Raw genomic sequence first — 24,460 nt, 5'->3', positions numbered from 1 at the left:
AAGTTGAATTGATGGAAGGAAGCTTGGATGATTTGCATTGGAAGATATCAAATGAAGGAAGCATGAATATGAATTGGAGGAAGTGCAAGAGTTGCACATCAAGCTTGAAGAAAAAGAAGTTTCATCAAAGGTTTTTCTAACTTTAGATTTTGGAACTCAAGAAAAGAAGGGGTGAGATAAAAGAGTAAGAATTCTTAATATGCAGAGTTTCTTTACTCGTATACTGTTTCTGCGGTTGACTCAATTGTCTTTGTATGTCTACGACAATCACACGTCCAATTCTCTCTGCCTTCGTTCATGTTTTTCTTCGTTCGTCCCTAGAGGTCGTTTGCACTCTGACGCTCAAGTCAATACTGGGGCTAGGAAACACCAAAACACTTAGCCATAAAGCCCGGTGTAAACTGTGTGTATCGCATAAAATGATGTGTACCTTATTAGGTTTGTTACTACTCTTTATATACTCTTGGGTTTCTGCCACCCGCATTTAGGGTTTTTTAGGGTATGCCTTAAGACCGCTATCACCCACTCTTAAGGCAATCTAGCGCGTAAGGCTCCCTTACTGGAGTGCAACCTTTGACGGGATGACCACCTGGGTGCCAACTTGTGCACCTAATCTCTGGGGTCATCCGTCCTGGGAGTGTCCTAGTTGTTCACGTGCCGTGCATGCAGCCTACCTCTGGAATGTAACCCTCACGAACCTTAGCTCTTCCAGTGGCTCTTTACTTGTGCTACGCTTGAATGCGCTATTCACTCCACATGCATGGACCCCTCGTGATCTAGGCTTCTCCCTACTGATAACTGGTGTGTTGTCTGGGATCCATCTCTTGTGGTCCAACTTCGTTGTTTGAGTCACTAATGTCCAATGTTACATCGCTCTGAATCTGTTGCCGAGGACTCATCGACACATCCTGGTGATCGACGTCTGACCACTCTTCGGCACCTTGGCTCGCGTCGCTCGCAAGACACTGGCCCATGCTGCTCGTGGGACCCATCTTACGTGGCCCACCATTACTAGCAGTCAACGACGTTCAATGATTGGTCGGTACAGATACCAGGTTTGAATTATACGTCAAGTAGGGAAGAAGGAGTGGAGGTGGCATGTACAACAAGCTACATAACCCTTAGCTTGCATAGTTAGGGTTAGGGTATGAGTAGTCGCTTGGGTCTTCTACTAACCGTAGCTTGCATGGCAAGTTAGGTTTTGTATAGTCGTCCAGGGTTATGGTTTAATCATATACCTTTGACCCAAAAAAGGAAACTCCCTATTCTACTATTTACAAAATTATACAAGATTTAAGAGAAAAATATATTCTTATGTGTTTTTGCTCTTAGCCTAAGTTGTGGTGATTGGTTTTGTAGATGGATCTCCATCACCATGCTTCAAAAAATACTCAAATCATCCTTTAATATTTTTCATTAAATATAGTTTTCTTTAATTTCGAAATGTGAAATTTAGAGACTTTTCGGGTTATAGAATCTATAAGTTAAAATTTTTGTTTTGAATTATACAATATTTCAAATTGCATAATCCAAAATACAAATTTGTATTCTAGATTATAGAATTTGGAGTGAATAATTTTAGAATTTATGAGAATATGAGGTTGCAAGAAAAAAAATTATAATAGAAAGAAATTTTCAAATTTTTAAAATATGTTGGATATGCGAGCCATCATGTTCCGTCCTGCACTTACTTGTAATGCACGTGCTTCGAGTTATGAGAGAAGGGCCTAAACGGATCACAAATTATAATAGACAATTCACCTTACATTTTTTCTTTGCGGGCTAGTCCGCACAACCCGCTTTGCTTTACCATCCCTTGAAACAAACATCTAGTTCTTTCCATGAGAATTCACTTTAGATATATTAGTGAAATTATGTATGTGTAGTTATTTTGTAATAATAAAAAATAAAAATATAATAAAAAAGTTAGTTATTATAATAAAATTAATTTAAAAATGTTATTAAATTTGTAAAAAAATTGTATATATAAAACATAATTGTAATTTTTTTATTAATTTTTTTAATTTTATAGTTATATAATATGAACATTATGAATAAAAAGTAATTATAAAATACTTTTTAATATTTATGGTAGTTTTTGTTGATGATAGAAACTAAAAGGTATGTTAATAAATATAAGGCAAAAGAGATAAAACAAAATTGTTTAAAATCATAACAAAATTCAATTCTAATATTAAGACATGTTAGCCGATATATCCGCATTATTTATTATATATACCTTTATATTTTGTTATAAATATATATATATATATATATATATTAATTTTTATTTATATATATATATATATATATTTAAATAAAATAAATAAATATATTATTTATGATATATTGTATTAAAATTGTGTTGTAATAAAAAATAATTATTTAAAATGCACTTATAATTTAATTATATGTATACCTAAAATGTTAGTAGTTGGTTTTTATTTTCTAATCTAGGGATTTCTTTCCATTATCAATTAGTTATCATTTTTTTGTTATAATTTAATATTTTTGTAATTGGTGATTTTATAAATTTTAAATTATAATTTAAAAATATTAGTAACAGTAAAATGTGTAGATAATTTGTGTAATAAGAAAATCCCCTTTATATATAAATAAATAAATGGGGGATCTGTCTATATTATCATTCGAAATGGTTTTATTTTAAATTCTTTATAAACTTTGCATTGTTTAATAATCTCTAAGAAAATGTCAATTATTTTATTTATGACTTAAATAAGTTTAAGACATTTTTTTTAATTTGAATGAACACTATTTTTTCAAATTGGATATATAATAAATTATAAATTTTAATAAATTATAAAATGTTGTTTAAGTTTTTGAAAAAAAGTATTTATTATTATTTTTTTTTCATATAGTTATGTTGACTTTTAAAATTGATTCTAAAATTTTTTAGATTTTTTTACTTCGTAATTTATTTCTTAATTTTTATATAGTTTCACTTGAGTGACAATAATATCACTTCACCGAAAATATCATACGACACATTTACGTTTCATTCTATTAACTTAATTAATTGAACCAAAATTCAATAACACTTACTTAGTTAGTTTTTTCATGATCTTCTAAATAATTAATTTTATATTATTTAACATTACATAGGTATATGAATTTTTTGGTTTACATAAGAATTTTACAAACTTAAAACATTAACAAAACTGATTTACAAATTCGAAACATGAACCGCAGGTAAGAAATTATCCTAACACTTATTCACTCTAATTATTATACACATTATTGAAATTATGGTAGCACTTATTAACTCTACTATTATACACATTATTAAGGATGGAAAAATAAATATAGGATTGATATTTTTTTTTTTGTCAAATACACATAAAACTGTTTATTTATAAATAAAAATAATAACATACTCAATAATAAAATATGGACTAAATCCATTACATTCAACACTTTCCCTCAATCTGGTGTATATAAATCATTTGTACCAATCTTGTTACAAATATAATCAATTCTAGGTCTCCGCAAAGAATTAGTGAAAATATATGTTAATTGATCATTAAAATTAACAAATTCAATCTTGATGTATCCAGACACAATCTTTTCTCGAATGAAATGACAATTAATCTCAATATGTGTTTGATCTTTTATGAAAGACGGAAGTTGAGCTAATATGAAGAGTAACCTGATTATCACAGATGAGTGTCATTTGATTGACTTCTCAAGATTGCAATTCTTTAAGTAATTGTTTAAGCCAAAAGCATTTTGTTTATTGCCACAACATTTCATTTCTTACTCTTCCAATAAATTAAATTATCACTAATAAAAACACAATCTCCGAAAGTAGATCTTCTATCAGACGAAGATCCTAGCCAATCAGCATCTGAATAACATACAACTCTAGTATGAATGCATTCCAATTATCAACATATGATAAGGAATTGACTCACCACACTAACAACAAATTAATTATTCGGACGAGTGATCGTAAGATAGTTCAAATTTCCAAATAATCTTTTGTACTTCTCAGGATCTGAGAGAGACTTTTCCTGACTAGGTAGGAGTTTGACATTAGGATCCATAAGTGTCTCAACAAATTTTGAATTCGTTAATTCAGTTTCCTCCAAAATATCCAATGCATATTTCCTTTGAGAAATAACAATACCATTGTTTATTTGTACTACCTTAATCCCCAAGAAATATTTGAGTTTGCCAAGATCTTTGTCAAGAAAGTACTGACAAATATGTTGTTTTACCTGTAAGATGTCATGGTGATCACTACTTGTAAGAGCAATGTCATCAACATATACTACAAGATAGATACACCCAACACTCGAGTGACGGTAAACAACTGAATGATCAACAAGTCATACCAAACTGTTAAACAATTTTGCTAAATTTTCCAAACCAAGCCCTAAGAGACTGCTTAAGGTCATATAAGGATTTACAGAGACGACATATCAATCCAGAAGACTCCCCCTGAGCAACAAAGTCGAGAGGTTGCTGCATATAAATTTCTTCCTACAAATCTCCATCAAGAAAGACATTTTTGACATCCAGTTGATACATAGACCATTGTTGAAGAGTGGCCATAGCTATGAATAAGCGAACTGAAGCCATCTTTGCTACTGGAGAAAAATTATCACCATAGTCTAAAAAAAAAATTGGGTATAACCCTTAGTCATAAGATGAGTTTTGAGACGATCAATAGTACCACCAAGATCAATTTTGATAGCAAATACCCACCTGCGACCAATAACGAATTTTCGAGGAAGGTAAAGGAACAAGGTTCCAAGTTCCATTATTCTGAAGTGAACTCATTTCATCAAGCATGGTCTGATGCCAACCAGGATGAACTAAGACATCACTTGAAGACTTTAGAACGAACATAAAAGAAATAGACCAAAGGCAGATATAAAAATATTGAGATAGTCAATAATAGCTTAAACCATTATAATATGGAGAGATATTACAGGTAGAACATATATCTTTACAAATCGAAACTAGAAGGAACGAAGGACCTGGTACTAAAAGAGAATCATTATGTGGACGATGAGAAGACTGACGACAACCGTAAACTTGGAGTTTTAAAATGTATTTATATCATTAACAAATTATGTATTGATTAATTTTAAACTTTGAGAAAAATAAAACAAAATTTGAATTTTTGAATAAATACTTAATTTGATTGCTTAAATATTAAAGCATTTACTAATATATTCTTGAATAAATATTTTCATAAGATAGGTGGTTGAAAATTTTCCCACCTTGTATTTAAGCTATTTTATTAGCGAGATGTCTCCATTGCAGGTTCATACTTAAATCATAAAATTAAGACCTAAATGTTATAATATTTATTTATTAACGTATGGTAAAGTTGAGCGAAACATTATTGAGTAAGTATTTAATAAAAAAGATATGTTGAAAGAATGTGGATAAGGGCATATGGGAGTGGAGCAGGGGAGATTTAACGCCGTTGTATTTGCTGCAATGGCAATGCCAACAATACTATTATTCTATTCTCTTACACAACCATCTGTTAAGTTTCTGAATGACCCAATAGCCCAATATAAAGCCAAACGCACTTTCCCCGTTCCACCAATAGCCACACTATGCGAGGCCACGATTGGATCAACAACTCGCTTCCTGATGAGTTAATCGTTGAAATCTTCTCCCATCTCCAATCCAAGCCCACCCGCGACGCCTGCTCCCTCGTCTGCCGCCGCTGGTTCCGCCTCGAGCGCCGAACCCGAACCACCCTCCGAATCGGCGCCACCCACCTCTTCCTCGACCTTCTGCCCACCCGCTTCACCAGTCTCAGAAACCTCTACATCGACGAACGCCTCTCCATTCCCCTCCACCTAGTCCGTCTATCCTCTCTTCTTATTCCATTTTCGCATTTCCATTTCCTTTTCAATTTCAATTTCATTTTTAATTCCAAATAGAATTTCGTTGTTTTTTCCAGGGAAGAAGACGACCCGCCGATGAAGATGGCGATCTTGAGTCCGTCTGTTTATCCGATGTTGGTTTGTCTTCGCTCGGCGAAGGCTTCCCCAAACTTCACAGATTGGGCTTAATCTGGTGTTCTAACGTCTCTAGCGATGGCTTGGCATCCCTTGCTCGGAAATGCACTTCTCTCAAAGCCTTGGACTTACAAGTAAGCTCTCATAAGTTTCTTCTGCTAATTCCATTTCCATTTCCATTTCCGTTTCACGCCCCTTTGATGTGAATATCTGCTCATGTGCTTAATTAATCACCGCTATTTAGATGCCTGTTTTCCATATGAATGCATTATTTGCCTTAGCATCCTCTCAATATCTATGAATCTGAACGCCGTATCTGCAGTTATAGTTACTGAGGTTTTCCTTTAGGGTTGTTATGTTGGGGATCAAGGTATGGCTGCTGTTGGACAGTGTTGCAAGAATCTTGAAGATTTGAATCTGCGGTTCTGCGAAGGCTTGACTGATTCGGGTTTGGTTGAGTTAGCAGTAGGTGTGGGAAAATCTTTGAAATCTCTTGGTGTTGCGGCGTGTGCTAAGATAACTGATATCTCAATGGAGGCTGTAGGATCAAACTGCTGGTCCCTTGAGACATTGTCCTTGGATTCTGAGTTCATCCACAATAAAGGGCTGGTTGCTGTGGCTCAGGGATGTCCAAATTTGAAGGTTCTAAAGCTCCAGTGTATTAATGTCACCGACGATGCTTTGATAGCCGTAGGCACTAGCTGTCTGTCTCTGGAGTTATTGGCACTATACAGTTTTCAGAGATTTACTGACAAGTGAGCTACTCTCTTGCAAATTCTTTCTTTATTTTTCCTTCAACCCCTTCCCCCAAATTTATGTCCTTACATCATTTTATATTTTGACACTCACTGATGTTTTTCCAATACGAAAATCCTTGTTTAAAATGCAATCGGTTTCTTGCACACATTGGGGGTGTAATGTAATCCTTTCTCACATGTGTCTGATCATTACTTATGCATTTTCCTTGTAAGAATAGTTTTTTTTTTTTGCTTTATTTAGTAATTCTTTCATAATAATGTCTTTTATCCAGGGGGTTGCGAGCAATTGGGAATGGATGTAAAAAGTTAAAGAATTTGACTTTAATTGATTGCTATTTTTTAAGCGACAAGGGTTTGGAAGCAATTGCTACTGGTTGCAAGGAAATTACACATCTTGAAGTCAATGGATGTCACAACATTGGAACTTTGGGGATAGAATACATTGGGAGATCTTGCCAGTATGTTTTTCTCTGAGCTAAATTACTTGTGAAAATGTTATGGATTCATTGACTTGAGTTATTTAACATAGTTGTAAATTGTAATCAATAAATTTAAATAAGGGTATGCCAAACAATTTATCATATTGATAGTCCCCCTAGGATCATTTTAATGCATTCGATCTCTCTTTAAATGGCCACTCACTCAATACAGCATCACAGGAGGCAGAAGTTCTGTTGTGCATGATGAATGTGTCATGCCAATTTATTAACCAACCATGGCATGTGTTTATTGATGGTCCACTGAGGTCTGTTCCGGCTTGTTGTGGTTCATGATTGATTGTGTTGTATATGTAACTTTTCATTTAATTTAGTGGAATAGTGATATTACACATTTAGGCTTATAATATGAGAGAGAAACAAAAAGACAGAAATAAAGAGGCAAGAAAAGAACAGAATGAATAGAGAGAAAAAGAGAGATCAGAAAACTTACATTTTACTTGTTAATGTTGTTCCACTCTGTTCAAAATATACAACAGTCATGCTTTATGCATTGGAAACTACCAACAAGCATAAAATCCTAACTAATTTACATTCCTTTCCTATTCATATTTACTTATCAATCCTTACCCAACAGAGGATACCAGTCCTCTAGGGTTTTAAACTTCAAATCCCTAAAGAGAAAGATAATTTCTGTTCAACCCCTAAAGTTTTTAAGAAGTTATTCAAAAAAAATACTCAAAAACAAGATCCCTTTTGCTAATTATTTTGACTAGTGCTCCATGTAATGTGTAGATCTGATCTGTGTAGAGTTGAGCTATTGTGGCTGCTGTATATGGATACAAAATGACTATAAAATGGGCATTTTTGCTCATATGATCAAGATGACCATATTAGGATTCTTGCTATTGGAGTAAAAGTAAAGATTTTTGGCTGTGCTTGTCCTCTGCAAAGCGTTTTTGAAGAATTTTTGGACATGTCTGTTTCTGACTTCTCTATTAGCTGGGATTTACTTCCCACTAGCGTGTTCTCGGTGGACCTCTTCTTATTTTGTGTAGTTGCTATGGTATTACTGCTTCCAGGAGCCTCGTAACTCATGTTCTTGGTCAACATGTTCCTCTCAGCCTATTGTTGCAGTGTGATTTATTGCATCCATGCCAAACTACAATTCTCTCATTTTTCTTGGCTTGAATAAATGGACTATGCCAGCATATTCCTCCTGCAGACCAGCCATTTAAGCATTTCAAACAAGCCATGTTTACAAAGAAAGTGCATCAAATTCATCATTAAATTCTGCCAGGTGGCTTGTTGTCACATACACATCAAATCTTCTCCAAGGGCCTCATGTGCAATTTCAAAATGACCCTTCAAGGTATCAATGTACTGGTCCTAGCCTGAATCTTTGCCTTCCCATAGCTGCTCATATGCTTGGTGCCATTGATATGCTTTATCATCCAGCCCTGTGTTTGCCATCTTTAACTTTCATGTCATTGGGAGTTTCTTCCAGCTCAAAGAACCATTCACAGTTCACACTCAATTATCCAAGCGTGAAATCTCCCCTTTGAAATTTTGGGAATCTCATCTTTGTAAATTGGGTTGGACATCAATACTCTTATTAGAATCATCCTGTCTGCCTCGAAAGTAATCTTCATGATCGTGACCATGTCTGAGATTGATGTAGGCATCATCCTTTTCATATCAACTAAGCAGATTAGAAATTCCATTTCACACATTGTTGCCTGGACAGTGAGGCTCTCGATGCCACAGATATAGGATTTAGGTGGGAAGGAGAAAGAGGTAGAAGGAAAGAGGGGAAGGGGGAAGAAGAGAGCTGAACAAAGAGAATCAATGGACATGAGAAACCGAGATATCATAGGGCTTCAGTTATTATTCTTCCAGTCTGTCCAAAATATACCAAAGTCATGCTTGATTTATAGGTATTTGACCCATAACCATTAATCCTAACTAACAGTAGCCGATTAACTCATATTTTTTTCCTATTAATATTTACGTAGGAATGTTGTCTATGTAGACATGCTAGCTCCTGATATTCGGGTTACCCTTGATGGCATATTTCCATTGTCTTACAATAGGACTCTAATCACAACTTTTTAATGCGTGCAGGAATCTCACTGAGTTAGCATTGCTTTACTGCCATAGAATAGGTGATGTTAGCCTTCTTGAGGTGGGGCAGGGGTGCAAATTCTTGCAAGTTCTTCACTTGGTAGATTGCTCAAGCATCGGTGATGATGCCATGTGTAGTATAGCTAGTGGCTGCCGGAATCTAAAGAAACTTCATATTCGTCGATGTTACAAGGTAACAACTTTAAGATTATGTAGTTTTTAAGAAGCTGGCTGGCATGAATGGCATGAATTTTTTGAGTCCAAAGATATATTATTCCAATTAATTGAGCAAGCGAACTAATGTACTGTTCCTATTAAATTTAAGGCAGCACACTATCCCTTGTTATTTTGCATCTTAGCTAAGTGTTTCCATAATTTATTCCATTGCTTTACTCATTTTTAACTCTGTCCCTCATCTTTATATGCTTACATTATTTACTTGCTTTTTTCCCTCTCTAGAAAAGAGTGAAATATAGGAAAAGTATTTGAATGGGTAGTACTTGAAAATGAATGTCAATTATAGATCCCTATTATATGCTGTGATACATAATGTAACCTATTTTTTTATAGTTGATTAATTAAGATTTTAGGATAAGTTTCATATGTTTTCTCCTTGCTCTCTTTTTGTTGTTACTAGATTGGGAACAAGGGAATCATTGCTATTGGCAAGCATTGTACATCTCTAACAGATCTTAGCATTCGATTCTGCGACAGGTAAGTAAAATATATCAGAAGTGAGAACTCTAGATTGTTCAGAACATGCAAAATATTGTTTATTCTGGAGAATGTCTACCTTAATATCTGTTATTCAATTGCTAGGGTGGGGGATGGGGCCCTTACTGCAATAGCTGAGGGCTGTTCCCTTCATTCTCTGAATGTTAGTGGTTGTCATCAAATTGGAGATGCTGGAGTGATATCCATCGCAAGGGGCTGTCCTCAACTCTGCCATTTAGATGTGAGTGTCCTGCGGGTATGTGCTCGTCTCTGTCTCTCTCTCTTTTTGTATACCAAGAACTCATGTTTTTAAGTTTCCATAATTTTTTTTGTTTCAATAGGATTGTATTGTTTCTTGATTTCATCAAAGTTGTTTCACTCTAATACTGTGCATGACAAACATCATCATGGTTGTGTACACACACACACGCACTACTCCCATGTATCATGGCTCCAAACGTTTGATTGCGGCATATATATTAGCATGTATGTTTGCTGTGAACAATTTTTGGCATTGAATGGCTAAATATTTCATTATACATATGAGAATTAGTACCGGAGAATCTCCAAATTGGTCAACCTGGTAATAACTATAACATTCTGAAATTGTATTACCTTTCCTTTCTACTTTCCCTTACCTTCTTCAATATTTCTCATTATAATTTCAGAATCTGGGCGATATGGCAATGGCTGAGCTGGGTGAACACTGCACATTGCTTAAAGAAATAGTGCTCTCACACTGCCGTAAAATTACTGATGTTGGCCTGTCGCATCTTGTCAAAAGTTGCAGAATGCTGGAGTCTTGTCAAATGGTTTATTGCGCTGGTATAACTTCAGCTGGAGTGGCCACCGTTGTCTCTAGCTGTCCCAACATAAAGAAGGTCCTGGTTGAAAAGTGGAAGGTTAGCCAACGGACAAAGCGACGAGCAGGCTCTATAATTGCCTACTTGTGCGTGGACCTTTAGATCACATACATTTATATCTCTGACCCCGCGTATTTTTCTATTTGATTTTGTGAATATAACAAAATGCTGCTGGCAACTCAGTCTAATCTAACGGATGCGGAAGATGACGCCACGCAAAAAGTAGGGTGCCCTCCTTTACAGGAGTTGTAATTATGAAAATCAATAGTGTAGAAACCAAAGGTTTAGATAAAAAAGTGTTTACAGTTGCATGGTCTATGGGTATATATAAAAAGGATATTATGACTGATGATTTAAGACGTTACAGGGAAATCTTGTTAAGCAAAACTAGAGGTTTGATTTCATGTTACTTCTCCAAGTAATAAGAGCCTCAATTGTCATAGGAGAGATCTCGTTCTTTGCTTGGATTTTGGAGTCTTTGTTGAAGTATGGGTTTGTGCATGATTTATGTAATCTTTTCCTTTCCATTTCTCCCTTTCCCCCTCCTATACTCGCCTACTTACCACATCTGATGACTACAGCGTTCAGGATCAGTAAACCTGAGCAATGCTATGTTATTCGAACATTTTATATGATTGTGCCATATCAACTTTGTTGAAATATAAACCCAGTGTTGTAGGTAAATTTAATGTGAGAACGCATATTGTTTATCTTATCATATGGAGATAGCAAATTGTTCTATCTAATCATATTTGGTGAAACAAATCGTGATTTTCGGATGTTTATTTCTTTCTTTCTAGGAGTAATGCTATAGTTACTGAAATTTTGCTTAGACGATCCTTACAGAAGAGTTCAAGTTTCGATTTTTTCCCCTGATGGTAGGGCTGTCCTCTCCAATTTCCAATTTTCAACGATTTGAAAGTTGAGAAACTACTTTAAAAATTAGTGATTTGTTTCTGGGACAGGGGATTCTTTGCAGTTCTCTCAACAGGAGAAAAAAAAATATGTAAAATTAGCTACTATTTTTGGTTATCTTATTCCAGAGAAACAACTACTCTACTATATCATGGACTCTAACTTCTGTTATTTTAAAACGTAATTTAATCCTTACTCTTATTATTTTTTGTAGAACTTTTATACAAGTGAAATGACTTAATGAATACATTAATATAAAGTAGGGGTAGTTTGATGAATATAAAAATGTTTGATAGCTTATTCTAAAGAGTTTGGAGCTTAAAATCTATAAGCTATTTAACTAGTTTTTAACTTATACTTTATTTTTATTTTTTTATTATTAGATCTCATACTTTAATATATTTTCTTATTATCCTTAGTTACTTTAATTTATTTATATCTGTAATCACACACGATAAAAAAATGTATTTTTTTTAATGTAATAGTAGTTTAAATTAAAAAAATTTAAATAATTTTTTTTGGATTAATAGCTATTAAATCAATTAACTTAAATAAAATGTCTTGTCCACTTAAAAGCCATATACAATTTTTATAAATAAATCTAAGCACTAATTTTTTTAATAAAAACTTATTATTTAAAAAAAATAATACATAATATAATTTTGTTTAAAAAGAAATTTTATTTATATAAGAAAACTTGTAAATATGTTATTTTCATCTACTAACTAACTAACTTATCAAATACTTATATCAACAGTTTTAATTTAATAAAATAAATTATTTTTCAGCTAAAAACTTATATATTGGAATCTTATCAACTAGTCATGAGCAACAACTGGTTTATATATAAGCTAATTTTACCAAACACACCTATAGTTATTTAACTGAAAAATTACTTGCGCCTCTTTATATTAATACAAATTGATTTATGTTCGCTAAAATTATGTCTTAAATGTGCAAATTATTGTTAAATTAAGGATAATATTAGAAGATTATAATGTAAAAAGAAATGACTTATTTTTATAATTTTAAAAAATTAAAATGACTAATAATGGTAGTTTTAATAATTGATTCAATGTTACATAAGGAAAATGCTTTATACAAAAAATAGTATTGTGATAATTATAAAGCATTCTATAGTTTAAAAGAAATTGCAGCTGCATATCAAAATATTATTAAAAGAAATTATACAATTTAAGCATGCTGAAATTTTAAAAATTAAAGAACTTGTATGAAGGTTTCTTGATGGAATAATTTGTGTACGAATCTATGGTTTCTTAATTGATACATGAATGTAAAATGTAATTAGTTAAGAGAGTAATTTAAACTCAGGATAAAAGAGAGGAGAAGGGATAATTTGAATATAGAAGAACAGCGGTGGAGGAATGAACGATCGATCAGAGTAGCAGCCATGTCCAGTGGATGCAGCATCAGAGCTATATGGATTATGAACAACCTCGACGCCGTCGTTTTCTCCAGGTACCTTGTCCTCCTTCTCTCGTCTCCAACACTTAACACGCTCTCTGCAAATACATTCAAATTGTTATTCTTTTTTATGCATTAGGAGGTTTCCGCTGGTGGAGAAGCGTTGGCGAGCTGCTTGCAATGCCCACAATGACTCCGATCAACTCTTCTCTTCCTTACCCACTCACTCCGACCTTACTGATGCCTTTCTCGACCGAAAACATAGGTTGCTTTACTTCTCCTCTCTCTCTCTCTCCTCACATTTCACTCTATACACACTCCAATTTCTGCTTTGATTTCATTATTAAGAGGCCAAAGGGGTAAACGATTATTCAATCAAACAAATCTCGTTGCAATAATCATGTTAATTTCCAGTAACAGCGTTTCCACTCACCTTTTTTTCGGGTGACTTTCGTGCTTTTGTTTAGGGAGGGATCTGCGCAAGGATTTGGGATACGCAAGAGTAATTCAACTCTGGGATCAGATTCTTGGGTGGATGATCCCATTACTCGTCATATTGTCGGTCTTTACATTAACAAAGAAGAGGAGGACATTAAGAATCTGTTGTGGCCTTTAATCTTGCACACGAAGGGCCTTTACAGTATACTTATTCTACCATTGGTTGAGCCTAGGCATTTAAAGGCATATGCAAGGTTGTGTAAAAGATCTGATTGTGGAACTGCTCTTGGCATGGATGATGGCTTGTCTTCCCTCTTGTTGGATCTTCCATCAGTAACAGGGTATGTTAAGTTAGTTGCGAAATTTCTGACCAGAAATTCATCTCTTACATGTTGGTCTAGATTGGTTGGTTGTTATTATTATTAAAATTTTATTTTTTGATTCTTTCTCATAATTGGGTAACTCAAAGGTCAAAGTGATTTTGAAAACATTTACGTGAACAGTTTTTAAATGTGCTACAGAATGTACATAGAATGAGGTTTTGTTCAGCTTGTATTGGCAGATTTCATGGCCCTTGCACACCTTTCTCTTTAAGTTCAGGGTAGAGGGTGAGAATATGGCTTTAGTTTTCATTTATTTATTTTCCGCATGTTCTTGTATTGATTTTGAATATAAAAGACCTGCAATAGTTGGTGCTTCTACATTGCACCTTCTATGTGTGTTTTGTGGGATGTATCTTAAGTGATTACACTTGTAGTATCACCATGCCCCAGAGAGCTGGTTTACAGTAGGATGGTGTTGGGATTTTACTTCATAGTATGTGCTTTTAATTAGAGATCTGTTCTACTTTTGCTTTTATTTTCATAGGGCTTTTATGGTAGCACATGCTATTGGTGACATAATTACTGGCGACACAGTAGAACCAGAAGTGATTGTAAGTGCAGCTCCCTCTGTTGGAGGGCTGTTTGATTCACTCACTGGTAGTATAGGCATCTCTTCCAGGGCAAAGCCTGTAGCTCCACCTGTTGTTTCTTCCTCCCCTTCAAGTACATCTGTACCGGGATCAGTTACAGCCGATGCTCCAAAAATTGGGTCTAGGCCATTGGATAAAGATGCACTCAGAACATTTATCAGTAGTTCAATGCCCTTTGGTTGGTACCTTTTATTATGGTATTTCTCATCTCATATTTTTGCAGTGGATTTTCTTCTAAGCTGTCAGTTACCCATTGCTTGTAAATTTATTCTATCAATGTACATTTTTATACAGGTATACCCTTGGACCTTAATTATTCCAATATTTTTACCATAAAGGCCAATGGCTTTTCTGCAACGGATTTGCCTCCTTCGGACCAGAAGCAGCCAGCATGGAAACCATATTTATACAAAGGAAAGCAGAGAATGCTGTTTACTACTCATGAGACTATTCATGCAGCTCTGTATGACAGAGATGAAATTCCGGATACTATATCAGTTTCTGGTCAAATAAATTGTCGAGCTGAGTTGGAAGGGTTACCAGATGTGTCATTTCCCTTGGCTGGATTGCACACAGCAAACCTTGAAGTTTTATCATATCATCCTTGTGCTCAAGTTTCTGATCAAGGTTTGGATAAGCAAGGTGTGATGTTTTCTCCACCGTTAGGTAATTTTGTGTTGATGCGTTATCAGGCAACTTGTGCCCTTGGACCCCCCTTAAAGGGATTCTATCAGTTGTCTATGGTTTCTGAGGATAAAGGTGCATTTCTATTCAAGTTACATTTAATGGAAGGATATAGGGCCCCTTTGACAATGGAGTTCTGTACCGTGACTATGCCCTTTCCTAGGAGGAGGATTGTATCTTTGGACGGGACTCCTTCTGTGGGTACAGTTTCAACTTCCGAGCACTCCGTTGAATGGAAAATTGTGACAAGTGGCCGAGGACTGACTGGAAAAAGTATTGAAGTGACTTTCCCTGGAACAGTCAAGTTTGCACCATGGCAAAACCAAAGGTTGTCTTCTTCCTCCAGGTCATCCTTTGGAATCATTGCTGACGAGGATAGTGATAATGAGGCAGAGAATGTTAGTAACATGGTCAATGAAGAACATTTGATGGAGAAAATGAACAAGGATCTTCCTCCAGTTGATTTAGAGGAGCCATTTTGCTGGCAGGCATACAATTATGCTAAAGTATGCACCTTCTCATTTTGATTTTGATCTTTTAGCAAGGCATCTACATTATCTCTTAAAGTTTAATGAATTTGCATTTTTGTTGACGGAAATTTGCTTACTTTTTTTCTTTTGATTTTTTATTAGTTGATGCTTTTGGTTATATTACCATGTCATATAATCAGATTCTTAGTGCTGAAATTTAGGGATTGATTGAAAAGAGGAAAGAAAAAAAATATATTAAACTAATAGGAGTCTGAATATTCCTATTTCTACTAATACTGTAGGCCAGATACAAATACACACCTAACACCAACCCAGCCCGATTGGACCTCTAACATAACTACACCTTTCGTCCAGTAAAAATGTTAACAATAAACATCGTAATTTACTTTCTGAACATTTTTCTAATATCACAAATATTCTATCAGTTAAATTTGTTACCAGATTTGCTTAGCTTTCATTATTTGAAGTTTTTAATTTGTCCTACTTTCCCCTTCGTGATGTGATCAAACTAGGAATACTAGGCTTTTATGAATTTAGTGTTTTCTCTAATATCGCAAAGCAAATAGCTTTTGGCATATTGTGTAATTTAGTGCTTTCTTATATAATAGTTTACTCATTTATCTTTTAATTATTTTTTTATCTGTCAAAGTCTTTCTTTCCTGTGTTAGCTGTTTGTGCCAGTCTTGGTACTTCTTGATAATCTTACCATGTTTACCAATTATCAATTAGTTCATGCACTCGTGGTATGCATGGTTGGCTTCTCTTTAGCTGGTTATACTCTTATGTTCTTTAAATTGAATGCACCCATCCTTGTAACTAATAACTACTGTGTTGGTTGGCCATATAATAAATGTGAACTTGATCCTTGTTCTGTCAGTGTTACAGAAAATTGACTTTATGTTGCTTAAACTGTAAAATTGATGAATATGCATAGAATACTACATATCTTGAAAGTGTGTTTAAGTCTGTAATGCCATAAAGATGAGATTTTCTCTTTAATATTTTCATTATTATAGGTATCATTCAAGGTTGTTGGGGCATCAGTATCCGGAATTGCCGTTGATCCTAAATCTGTGAGTCTAAAAATCTATTTTTGCTGCCATTTTTTTCGATAAAACAATTTAGATCCATATAACATTGATTCAGTTTCACAAATTTATGCTATTTTAGTTTAGTATGTTATTGATTATTAAGTTATGTTCTCATGTTTTTTTGTTGTTGTTCCACAGCCATTCATGTAGTTTATTTATCGTATTTATTCTTATTTTTCCATGGAATCTTTTCTTCAAAATATATATCAAGAAGAGAACTGATCTAACAATACTGAATTTTTTACGCTTTGGAAGCCTCTCCTTTTTCCTTTTGTTATCTATCTGATAGTTTGCATATTTTGTAGGTGAGCATCTACCCGGCTGTAAAAGCACCTATGGAATTTTCGACTCAGGTATATATTTACTATACTAGTTTGTGTAGGATCAGTGATTCATACTTTAATATGATAAATCTCCCTAAATTTTCTGCTCCCTTCGGTGTGAATGATACTATTCATGTCTTTAATTATTTCTGGTCATAACTAGGTTACTTCTGGGGACTATATTCTGTGGAATACTCTGGGCAAGTGTCCAAACGTAGCCTCAATAAAAAGTTAAGTATGAATGGCCACCGAGAGATATCTAAATGATGTGGAATGCTCTGGAATGGTGTTTTTCTTCTTTGCCGAATGTTGTGGTGACAGACTGTTATTGAATCCTTCTCCCGAATGACCAATTATAAAGTAATAAATGTTTTTGGAGTTGTTGTAATTAGAATGGGATTACTTGACAAACTTACACCGTTTTCAGCCTTTAGTTTAGAGATTTTCATACAATTTAATTAATTGGTATGTTTATGCTTCATCTTATTTTAATAAACATTTTACTATTTATTATATAAGAAAAGCTATTACTATTGTTCTTACCTAGAATGAATTAGATTCTGAATAGGTACAATTATAATATTTCACATGTTCTTGACTTTTAAATTATTTAATTTTGTTAATATATGATCATCCGGATAATATTATTTTATTTAATGAAATGATTAAGTTGATAAAACTTGTCATTTATAAAAGTTATTAAACATTTGCATATATTTCATTTGCTGCGAGTTTATCACAACAGTTAGCATTATATTTCTTAATAATTATAATTTGGGAGTATAATCTTATGTTTTTTATCAATAAAAAATAAAAAAATATGGGGTGATTAACCTTTATAAAAAAAGAAAAATATGTTTTTTATCAGTTAAAAAAAATAAAAAATAAAAATGGGGTGATTAACCTTTATAAAAAAAATGAAATAGGGTAATAATCTCATGTTAGAAAACATAAGAAGGAAAATGAAAGAAAGTGTGATGAAAAAGTAAAAGAGAGATAAAATTAAGTGAAAAATATGTTTGGATGTTTGTGGAAAAAGTGAAGTGAAAATGAAAAAAAAAATTATCACTTACTTTGAAAGAAAATTACAGTACTTTCTTTTATTGTGGAAAGAGATAAGAGGGGGATAAATTTGAAAAGCATATTTTTATGCCTTTTTTCCCTTATATATTGGTGAAAAAATATAACATGTGAAATTTAATATAGAAAGTGACATTTATTCTGTACAAGAATTTTTTACTACTTAGTCGCTCTTGAAGAAAATGATCCTAACTAGTACATATTTTTTTTATCATTAGGGTATTCGGAATCGATTAAAAAATAAATTGAAGATTTATTTAAAACATTGATAGTGGATTAAAATCGAAATTGTTTGAATTGATTTGGATTTTTTTTTCAGAATTGAGCAGTTCAGATTAATTTGCAGTTTGAAATTTCGGTAGTGATATAAGTTGAATCGAAATTAATTATTTAAATACTAATTATTAATTTATAATATATATATATATATATATATATATATATATATATATATATATATATATATAAGAGAAGAATTTAATTTGCTTAACTTGGTTCATGTTATAAATTTGTAAATCAACATGTTTAACTTATGTAGAAGAAGAATTATCCTAACAGTGTGAATGCTATATTATTAGTCTAAGAAACAAAATTAAAATATTATTATAGACCTGTAAGTGGATCCTATGAGTTATCTAGAATTTACATCATAATATATATATATTAATAAAAATATATATAATTAAATCACAAAACTTATTCAAATCAAATTGTAAAACTTAATTTGGTTTGGTTCAAATTTTTTTAATATTCAAACCATCCAAATCAAAATCACATGTAAATTTTATATTTGGATATAGTTTAATGATTATGTATACACCATTAATTAATAAAAGATAAACTTCATTATAACTTAAACATGATTATTATTAAAATTAATATATTTATTATGTATCAGGACGTAAAATAGCACTATTACTTTTATTAAATTAATTTTTAAACATTTAAAATATAATCACAATACATATTAAAAATTGTTATAAAATAAAACTTGTAAAATTTAAATTCTTCTTGTTTTTTATGGAATGTTAAAAGAACGATAAACATTTTCTATAAAAAATATTTTATTGATGCATTTTATTCTTTTATACAAGTTTAACAAATTTAACTTTAAAAGGAATTGAAAATGTATTAATTAATGAAACCAAACTTTTAAAAAGAAGAGTAACATTTATAATTTATTTATTTTTGTATAAAATAAACCCATTAAATCAATATGTTTCATGGATTATTAGATTTTTTACTCAATTATCTCACATATCTAACTTTTGCCGCCTATGAAAATAAGGAGAGAGTTAATTATAGTAGTCTATAAATTTTATAAGTTTAATATTTGTATGGGTGGGTTTTATAAGTTTATTTAGAAATTTATTAAGAATTTAGTGTTGCCAATTAAATAAATTTTAGAATGAACTTTAGGATACTCAAGGTTAATTAATTAAATAAATGAATGTATTTATATATGAGAAGCGAAGTTGTTGAAGGTAGTGGGAAAAAGAAGTAAACACTAGGGTTGACGTAATGAAGCCGCTGTGAAGGCTATTTATTACTGAAGGTTAGATGAGACCAGATCTGAAGAGTGTTTAGGTTTTTGCATATGCAGGAGAAGAAGGAGATGAGGCCATGTGACTTCTCCTCCTCCCCTGATATCAAATTGAAGAACACCTTGCCTACCTTCTCACTGCATTCTTTTGAATGGAAACAGGGCTTTCCTGTTTTCATTTTGAAAATAGGCATTGCATTACATTTCGATGCGTCTTCCAATTCCAATGCCTATTTTAAGATGAAAACAAGGATACACTGTTTTTGTTTGAAACTGTTGTGAAGGAAGATAAGACTCCCGAGTTCTTCAATTTGATTTCAGTTGGGGAGGACCTTTATATCACCCACACCCTCTTCTCTCGCTCTTTATGGGTAAACACTTGTTTTCTCCATTTACTCCCAATATGACCTGTTCAATTGTTCTATTGGTTAAGTTCTTCCGTCCATGTTTCAAAACATAATTACAGTGCCAATTGTTTTTTCTCTAATTGTCTTTTACCTTCAGATGTGTATATTTTTTTTATAACACTAGGATCCTCTAATCATGCAAATCAATATTATTGAAATTTTCATTTCATACTGAAAGAAGACCTGTTTTATTTACTCTTTTTCTTGTAACCAAATGAACTATTGATCTTCGCAAATAGAACTTGACAAACTTACCAAAGAAGAGTCCTTGACCCTATTGGAGACTGGGCTTTTTAAGCTAAATTTTTATTATATTTAGTTATTTGTTTTTTCTTGCAAACTTTGTAGAATTCACTCCGACACAACCCATGTAATCTATTTATTTTTGGTTTGTTCCTATTTCTTCTCTTTGGATGTGGATTCTTCTTGTGTATCCAATTATCTTTTTCCTTTACTATCTTCACATATGACTCTAAATGCAGTACAACAACAAGATATTTATCCCACTGGCTGATATTAAATGTTTTGTTATTCTCTTCAAAAGAAATCATTTTTGTGAAGCAAAGGACTAGTTTCTTTATTGTTTTTATAACTAGTTTGTTTATTCCAAAGAAACTTTATTTTGTTCTTAAACAAAAGCATGATCTGTTTTATAATCATGCTGCGAAACTTGTGCTTTTAGTGTTTTCGTACTTTCGGTGGTCGTAGTTCTTGTGCAACAAGGCAATGTGTTTGATATGTGTACTTGCAGAAAAAAGAAATTAGTCTCTACGTACAACGGAATCATCTGTTATAACTAAAAATCACGATGTTGGAAAGGGAGTTTACTATGTAAACCTGCATACATTAAATTCATCTACTTTTGAAAGTATTGGAATCAAACACAACAATTTGATTGTACAGGGTCTTAAGAACATTTAAAGTACAGGAATCAACACGTCAATTTGAAAGCATAGGGTCCAAGACCATTGTTAACCAAAAGTTTAAAAGCTAAAACTATATTCCGGATTGAGTTGTTCTTGGTCTTGCTTTATACCTTCTTGTTCCCCCAAAGTAAAGACAGATACGAAGAACAAAGGACATGCATCCTGTAAACATGAGATTTTGGCTTCTGCTCCACTCTCTTTTTCACTTGAACCTGCTTATTCCTTAGTTCTGCTCAAGACTGTTTTACTTCGGATGATGCAAGTGCCGGTAAGAGTTTGGTTGTGACTCATCATGATTCGTTGCAGGGTTCATGAATCTGTGGATGTATATGATAGAAATAATCTATTACAAAATTCTCTAATTTAGTTTGTGTAGCTAACTAATGATAATAATTTACATTTATTTTAATTGATCATTCAGTATTGCGAACGCGTGGAGAAATAGTGTGAAATTTCAGACATCTGTGGAATTTCAAAGTTGCTCGGGATTTATTTTACTTGCAGTGTCAAAAGAATCTTTATGCTTTATTTTAACAGATTACAGAGTAGGATGTATTGCTGGCTCAGCAAACAATTGAGAGCAAATAGCTACTAACAAACTAAGTTAATCGATTTCAATAACAGAAATTAATACTGAATGAACAGTCACCTAAAGTCACTTTTATATCTGTCGTTTCTCCCTTAAACTCGATGGCAATGAAGTAGCACCTTTAATTTGTCTCAAAATGATACCTTGTAAGCAAACGAAAATAGTCACAAACCAACCATGTGTTTGGTTTAGAACCTTTTGTTTTTTGTTATATAACTCTAATAGACAAATATTGTTTCGTAATTTTCTTTACTACATTATTTGGAAAAACATGTTAATATTATTTTCTCCCTTTTTACTTTCTTGAGCTTGAAACTAGTAATTTGTTGTATGTTTGCATCCATCTTTTTGGTATTTCTAAGTTGGGAACAAAATTGTCTTACCTTTTGCCCAATTTTGAGTGCAATAGTACTCATGAATCTCTTGTTCAATAGCTACCATAAATGAGTGTATTTAACTCGAATAAGAATAGAATCAGAAAGTAAGAAAATGAGAGTTGATATTGTTCCCAATACACATACCCATCACTCATTTCCATAAACTCAACAGACAAACCACAAATCTGCTTAGGCGATGTCATTTGATAATGACTTCAAAATATTATTATAAAATAATTTATAGAGACAAATTTCTTATTGAGCAAGTTGATGGGACCTGCCCCAAGCCAACAACGAAAGAACGACTCTTTCTTCATACACCTCATAGTTTCTTGTGTCAATCCATATTTATGTAAACAAAAATATTCTTTATTTTATTGGTATTTTTTATTTCAGAATGGATGATATAGAAATTTTTTGGATTATAAAATCTAAAATACCTTTCAAAATTAGTTTTTTTTTTCAAAAAAAATAAAATATTTTAGATTATAAAATTTGTTAAGTATTTTTAGATTACAAAAATCTGAAAATATTGTTGGATTTAGAAATACATTTTTGGATTTTGTAATCTAAGGTGTATTTTTTTGAAAAAAAATAATTAGATTATATTATTCAAATGATATTTCTAGATCTAAAAATACTTTCTAAATATATATATATATATATATATATATATATATTATTGTAAAATTTTAAATGTATTTTTAAAGAAAAATTAGTCTTTTGCCTGATCTTTTAGAATGTCAAGAAACGTTAGGGATGTGTATGGAGAAACAACCCAAAAGAACAGCTAACCAAAAGACTGGTAACATAACCTCATGGTAAAAGAACTATTGCACTTCATATTCAATGAATGTTTTTTCTAAATGGGCATTAAATGGATTAATATCGAAATAATATAAAATTGACAAGCATATTACTTTATCTCTTTGGAACTTCACTTTAGAAACATTGTAAATTATTCTCATAAAAAATATTGTATGGTAAAACATTTTGGAAGTCATATAACTCAAACAAGTGAAAGGACTCTTATTTTCCTTAAGAAAGGAGATTATATAACATATTTGAACCCTTTCAGATTGCTTGTAAGTTTGTTTTCGTATTGCAGAATTTTTCATCAAACAAATAAGATTTATAGGTGTATTTTACCTCATCTTTACCTTTGATTTCTTGTAAGATACATGATATTTCGAGTGAAGTTATTGACATTGGGTTCTTTCTCCTCTTAAGGGGCCATATATTCAGGATAATGCAATTGAATCAACAGATGTGATCATCTGATACTCTCGTCACGTGTTCAATGGATATAGTCTTATTTCTTCCTATGGTTCTATCTTATTAGCTTAACTATTCAATGTTAAGTCGTTGTACATATATTATTTTACAATTTTTTTTATAGACAAGGTTTTAGTTTTGTCTTAATAATAAGAATCTTTCTTCTTTTTATACTCAGGATATGGTGTTACAAGAATACTTTTTCTCTTTTCTTGTTTTTTTTTCTTATTTTTTTTGTATTTTTTATCTCTCTTTTTCTTTTATGTGCTTTATTCTTCTATGATAATGGTTACCGACAAAGAATCCTCATCCCTTCTAAAACGATACCTATATGAATCCTATTTTTCTTTTTTTCATTCATTACCGATGCTTTCATTAGCTCACAACCATAAAAAGAGGACAACTACAGTTCATGGAGAGAGCAATCTTAATGACTCTTGAAGAGAAGAACAAAGTCAACTTAAATAAAATTATATTAAAAAATAATATACAAATATGCACATGCACAATAAAGAAGATAAAAGGGACAAAGCCAAAACCCTACACCCTTTAAACAATCTTCCCTCAACTCTTAACACTATACTTACTTCCTTTAATATTTGTTACTCTATCTGATGAGTAGCACTGTAGCCTATCATCACCCCACTGTTGAAAGTATATAAGCAAAGTTATAATAGGAAGTACCACAATCCCATATATATAATCAAAAACAGAAAAAAAAAGATGAATTATAAAACATGGTCTTTTGCTTAACCTCTCAAAATTTCTCCATCCATGTTTGTGTTCATCATTCCAGACATAACACTCCCATAATACTTTCAAAATCAACATTATAAAATTGTAATACATGTTCAAGAGTTGACACACCATTGAATGAACATAGGACACCTACTCTTGTCTACGATCCTTAAAAACTCCCATAAACATAACTTCATATTGCTGACAAAACTCTTTTCCTTCCATTGCACACCTACTTCTCTTTTTCCATATACACTACATAATTACAAACCACATTAAACCCC

At 32.4% G+C, this 24,460-nt stretch overlaps 2 protein-coding genes and 1 long non-coding RNA gene across 4 annotated transcripts; all 3 read left to right on the top strand.

Annotated features, from left to right (window-relative positions):
* The first annotated feature begins 5,373 nt into the window (after positions 1-5,373).
* Positions 5,374-11,533, top strand: LOC137806942 (F-box/LRR-repeat protein 4-like). 2 transcript variants are annotated; one of them, XM_068607338.1, is made up of 8 exons: positions 5,374-5,846; positions 5,948-6,139; positions 6,354-6,760; positions 7,036-7,221; positions 9,325-9,517; positions 9,962-10,038; positions 10,144-10,294; positions 10,707-11,533. In XM_068607338.1, the coding sequence occupies exons 1-8, from the start codon at positions 5,595-5,597 to the stop codon at positions 11,001-11,003; spliced, it is 1,755 nt and encodes a 584-aa protein (XP_068463439.1). In that variant the 5' UTR covers positions 5,374-5,594; the 3' UTR covers positions 11,004-11,533. The 2 variants fall into 2 exon arrangements, with proteins under 2 accessions (XP_068463439.1, XP_068463440.1); XM_068607339.1 differs by having other exon boundaries at positions 5,412-5,846; positions 10,144-10,279.
* Positions 11,534-13,018: 1,485 nt separating this feature from the next.
* LOC137806941 (AP-5 complex subunit mu) lies at positions 13,019-17,783 on the top strand. Its single transcript, XM_068607337.1, has 8 exons — positions 13,019-13,295; positions 13,381-13,506; positions 13,709-14,020; positions 14,547-14,830; positions 14,947-15,842; positions 16,844-16,900; positions 17,224-17,271; positions 17,405-17,783. The coding sequence occupies exons 1-8, from the start codon at positions 13,228-13,230 to the stop codon at positions 17,474-17,476; spliced, it is 1,863 nt and encodes a 620-aa protein (XP_068463438.1). The 5' UTR covers positions 13,019-13,227; the 3' UTR covers positions 17,477-17,783.
* A 2,058-nt stretch (positions 17,784-19,841) lies between these two features.
* On the top strand, positions 19,842-21,613 carry LOC137806940 (uncharacterized). Its single transcript, XR_011080453.1, has 2 exons — positions 19,842-20,235; positions 21,175-21,613. It is a non-coding gene; the product is annotated as an uncharacterized lncRNA (long non-coding RNA).
* Positions 21,614-24,460: the final 2,847 nt, after the last annotated feature.

This window comes from Phaseolus vulgaris, chromosome 3, assembly GCF_000499845.2.
Source record: "Phaseolus vulgaris cultivar G19833 chromosome 3, P. vulgaris v2.0, whole genome shotgun sequence".
Classification (NCBI taxonomy): Eukaryota; Viridiplantae; Streptophyta; class Magnoliopsida; order Fabales; family Fabaceae; genus Phaseolus; species Phaseolus vulgaris.
This window is presented reverse-complemented; position numbering and strand designations above follow the sequence as displayed.